The following is a 4,847-nucleotide window of genomic DNA, read 5'->3' as shown; positions in this document are numbered from 1 at the left end:
TGCTGGCTCCTTCAGGAACCTTCCATCACAGCCGCAGCTGGCTACTCTGACCATGCCATCCCGTTTCCCCTCTCCCTCCCCCCTGTTCTGGTGTCCAGGGTGACCAGAGCTGCCTCTGGGCAGGAAGCCAGCCCAGAAAGCCCAGGACATCCCCGAGCACCTGTCACCATGGCAACCTGCCTGCCATGCTATTCCCAACCCCCCCAATCTGGGTCCAGTACAGTTTTTCAAATTCAGAACGTCACAATGGGAAGGGCCTCCTAGATCAGCAGATTCCAGCCCCTCCCTTTTGTCCCAAATGAATAAACTGAGGCCAGAGTGGGGAAGGGAAGGTGGGACCTGTTGTTCAAGGACCTGACCCCAGCCTGTCCTCCCTCCCACCCACTCCCGGCCCTCTGTCGGTCTCGGTCGGGTTAGGGGAGTGCGATCTCCGGAGAGGGGAGGGCCCTCCACCCAGAGTGGTGTGGGAGCGGGCAGCACAGGAACCAGACACCGACAATGAATAAATGATGCCCACTCGCAGCCTGCCTGCGACCAGATCGCCACCGCCGAGCGCCGGCTGGCCAGGGGGCAGTCACCGAGCCAAGGCGGCCCGGCAGGCATCCCTCGGCTCCCCTGACCTGCTGCCGAGCTGCGCGGAGCGCGCGAAGATGGCGGGGCAGCGGCTAGGCGCGGGGCCGCTCTGGGCGCTGGGCGGCGCCGCCCTGGGGGTTTGCCTCGCGGGGGTCGCCGGGCAGCTGGTGGAGGTGAGGCGGGGCGGCGCGGAGGGGCTCGGGGTGGCTGTCACCCTCCAGGCAGAGGGTTGGGGGGCACCTTTCTGACCAGGAGCTGGTTTTTCCCTTCCTCTTGCCCTAGAGGACATGACTTAATGGGGAGACACAGCTCTATCCCAAGTGCTTCCAGGCTGTGGAGGAGACCCAGCCCCCAGTCTTAGTGTCCTTGGCCAGATGGGAGGGCACAGCCTCTGATTTCAGGAACATTATTCTGATGGGGGAGACTCACTCTGACCTTAGGGATTCCCAGTCTGATTGGAGATACAGCCGGGCATCAGCGAGTGTCTGATGGGGGACACTCAGCCCCTATATTCTAATCTTTGGTCTAGTGAGGTCGAAGGTGGTGGGTGGGAAGCAGGAGGGTGAGGACACCCTTCCTAGAGCAGCCATGTGTTGAGTTAGACTCCATGCTGCACACTAGGCCCTGGAGGGGAGGGGCAAGCAGGGCAGGGCCCAAGGACTCAGGGTCTTACTTGGTCCTGGTGATAACTGGGAGCTACCAAACGTTTCTGAGCGGGCAAGAGTCATGAGTCCTGGTTTGGAAGGAGAATAAATCAGAAGAGAGCACACAGTTGGGAGAACTGTAAGGAGCTGCTAAGATAGCCCAGGAAGAGGTGAAGAGGATGGCTGGCGGGTTGGCCAGGAGCCTGGCTGGGGCCAGGGAGGGAAGGGTGGGGGCCATCTGCAGCCTCCTTGGCTGGCCCCTCTGTACCCCATTCCTGCTGAGCCAGGAAGGGGAGTCAAAGGCTGACCAGACCCAAAATTCTGGAGCATTAGGCTGGAGGGAGAAGGCCCAAGAGGCAGGACAAGGGAGGAGTGGGGTCGGAGCCTTGTAGGCAGTGGCAGAGTGGAGACAGCAGGGAAACAGAAGTGTAAGAGACAGCCAAGCACCCAGGAGACCCCTCAAGGGGCAGGTGCTGGGGGACAAGATGGGAGAGGGAGGACAGGGCCTTATCCGTGGGGTCTGAGGGGACACAGCCCTGAACTGGTGGGTCTGAGGTACATGGAGACAGAACCCTGCACCCCCTGTTCCTGCTGCTGACCAAGGGGTGTGATCAGAAGGCTGGGCTGGAGTCAGATGTCAGCTCTAGTGTCCCTGTAAGGGGAGCCAGGCTGGCTTGAGCCCCATGGAGTGTACTTGGTCCCCTCACCAGCTGCCCTGAGGCCTCAGGCACAGAAACTGAGCTGGTCTGGGTGTAGGAGAAGCCTGAGTGTGGGGGTCAACTCACTTCGGAGCCAAGGATTCTTCCCTCAGCCCCCAGGAAAACATCTTCTCCCAGCCCATCAAGGGAAACTGCATTTCAAGTCCATCTGCTTGCCATCTGCCTACAGCCTGAACGAGGGCCTGGCTGAGTCCATGTGATCCAGGGAAGCACCAGAAAGATGAGCAGGGCTGGGGTCCATGGCACCACCCACTCCACCCACAGGCATCACCCTCCATCAGCCTGTGAGGTTCTGATGGAGCCCAGGCCTCCAAGCTTGCGTTCAGACTCCCAGCAGTGCCCACAAGGAGATGCCTGACTATTACCTGTTTCCCTCTACCCAAGACCCCTATCAGTGTGTCTTGAACAAAGCTGGAACAAGAATGTGTAAGAAGTGAGCTCTTGGCTGCCCAGGCTCTGAATCTGAGATCTTTACCATGGCCCTCAGAATCTTCCGGTTATACAACCCAACTGGGCCAACACACTGAGCCTTAGTTTCAGGGAACCCTGCCACTGCCCAGACCTTGGCCCTGACTCTACAGATGGGTGCCCAACCACATGCATGTGTATCCAACCGCACATGCCCTATACCCACAGTGCCCAGCCCTAACCCCATATGTGTGCCCCAACCCCACACACATGGGCCAGGCCCCACAGACATGTGTCTGAGCCCGCAAATGGGTCCAGGCCCCTGGGATGATGCTGAGGAAGGATATCTTGTCAGTTTTACCGCTCAGGTTGTGTAGAGAGCTTCCCAGAGACCGCTGGAACCATCCCACTCCAGTTAACAGATGGAGAAACTGAGGCCTAGAGAAAATAAGTCTCCTACCCCAGTTTGCCTCGGTTAAGAGAAAAGAGCCGGGAATCATGTACCACTCCTGGGCACACAGATCCCCTGGGTTACCTGGGACAGGTTGCTGATCCTCTCCAAGTGTCCCCAATACATATTGAAGGGTGGTGTCCATTAGATGAAGAAGTACCTGGCTTTTGGTAGGTGCCCCATCTATGTTTATGGACCAGAGGAAAGACTGGACAGATGGTTGAGCTGTGGGTGGCTTTTCCTTCCCAGAGAGCTGGAAGAGACTCCTCATGTCTGTCCTTATTTGGTTAATCAGGGTACAAGGCACTGCACAGATGCCCTAGGATCCCCTCTCCCTCCAAGTACTAACCCCCATCCACACCCCTCAGCCAAACCTGGTGACAGAGATAGGGTCATATCCCTCTCAGCCCCACAGGTCAGGGATAGGTCTTGCTCCCACCCACCAGAGCAGGGCCATGTCCCCTCAGACCCCCAGGACAGGGTGGTGTCCTACTGGGAAGGTGGGAAGTGGTGCGCTGTGCTCTGCTCACGATTGCTCCAGCCATGCTTACAGCTTTTGGCCTCCAGGTGTCGCTACTGCATTTCAGACAAATTATCTAGACCGGTTTTGTGAGGATTCTGGCCTAGCCTTCTGGTCAGAGGCGGTGACTCAGGTAGGACAGGTGACTGCTGAGGCCACCTGGTGGGAGTCCTGGTCAAGTAACAGAGTCACGGGGCCCTGACTCCAGTTGCACACCCCACCCCACATTGGAGGTACATGTGAACAGTGTCCCACAGGACAGGACTCGCCTTGTCTCTGGCCTTGGTCCTGAGACCCCATCTGCCTGTGTGGAGGAGCCCAGGGCTGGAGCAGGAGAGAAGGGGCCTTGAACCTGATTGGGACAAGCCATCCACCTTTGCCCCTTGGGCTTTGGTTTCCTCAAGCATCAACCACCCTTGCACTCCAAGTTCCCAGCTCCATGGTTCTGGGGCTTTACCCTCTTCCCGTTCTAAATCTGGAACTTCCCAAGGTCTGAGGCATTGTTTATGAATGTCTAAGACACTTGATTCTAGGAGATTCTGAAATGTTTGGACTGAGTGAGTGCTTGCTGAGACCTGGGCCTCTCTCGGCCCCGTCCCAGCCCCTGGCCTCTGCCTGGCTCATTCCACTCTCTCCTGACCCACAGCCCAGCACGGCCCCACCCAAGCCCAAGCCGCCCCCGCTGACCAAGGAGACGGTGGTGTTCTGGGATATGCGCCTGTGGCACGTGGTGGGCATCTTCTCGCTCTTCGTGTTGTCCATCAGTGAGTAGCTGCTCCCCCCATCACCGCCCCCTGCCGCTGCCACAACACAGCGGGAGCCCGGCACCGCCTCATCACCCCCACCACCCCCCCGCTCCACCCCCAGGGGCTCAGAGCAGCAATTCCGGGCAGTGCAGGCAGGCCAGGCGCCCACAGGAGGCCCGCTGTGGTTTCTGGCACCTCTTGATCCACACAAAGTCCCTGTGGAGGGCTGACAGGCCGGTGGTGACCTGAAGTATTCTGCCCGACCGGCGATGCAGCCACATGGCAATTATGGTAATTACAGGGGACTCCACTGAACCAGGACGAAGACGTGTCATTTTTCCCTATCGTTGGCCTCCTCATGCTTTTTCTGCAGTTTGGCCAGCTTAAAACACCCACACCCAGGGGCCCCAGCAAGGCCACCCTTGGCTGCAGCTCAGCCCAAAGGCTCCCCAGACACCCAGCAAATGGGGCTCCCAGGCTGCAAACCCTGCATTGTCAAATACCATTTCCCTGGAATGACTCACACCCACCTCAGTCAAAAGCAGGAAACCCCTTCCTCTCTTGGACCTGGGAGTTGCTTGATGCGAAGTCGCAACAGAAGCTGGTTTGGCATGCTCCCTTCAGTTGTCCTTCCAGAGTTGGGGTCTGGAATTGGGGAAAAGGGGGCCGAGAAACGCCGACTGGATGGCAGAGGCCGCCAGGGTACAAAGCAGAGTCTGACAGAGGTTCCTACAGGCCAAAGGGAGGAGTAGTGGGGCACAGGCAGTAAAGAGAAAGAAAACACAC

At 58.5% G+C, this 4,847-nt stretch overlaps 1 protein-coding gene across 1 annotated transcript; it reads left to right on the top strand.

Moving 5' to 3' along the window:
* The first annotated feature begins 285 nt into the window (after positions 1 to 285).
* On the top strand, positions 286 to 4,109 carry LOC114485131 (transmembrane inner ear expressed protein-like). Its single transcript, XM_028485891.2, has 2 exons — positions 286 to 746; positions 3,962 to 4,109. The coding sequence occupies exons 1-2, from the start codon at positions 507 to 509 to the stop codon at positions 4,085 to 4,087; spliced, it is 366 nt and encodes a 121-aa protein (XP_028341692.1). The 5' UTR covers positions 286 to 506; the 3' UTR covers positions 4,088 to 4,109.
* Positions 4,110 to 4,847: the final 738 nt, after the last annotated feature.

Source organism: Physeter macrocephalus, unplaced genomic scaffold (assembly GCF_002837175.3).
Source record: "Physeter macrocephalus isolate SW-GA unplaced genomic scaffold, ASM283717v5 random_658, whole genome shotgun sequence".
Taxonomy (NCBI): domain Eukaryota; kingdom Metazoa; phylum Chordata; class Mammalia; order Artiodactyla; family Physeteridae; genus Physeter; species Physeter macrocephalus.
This window is presented reverse-complemented; position numbering and strand designations above follow the sequence as displayed.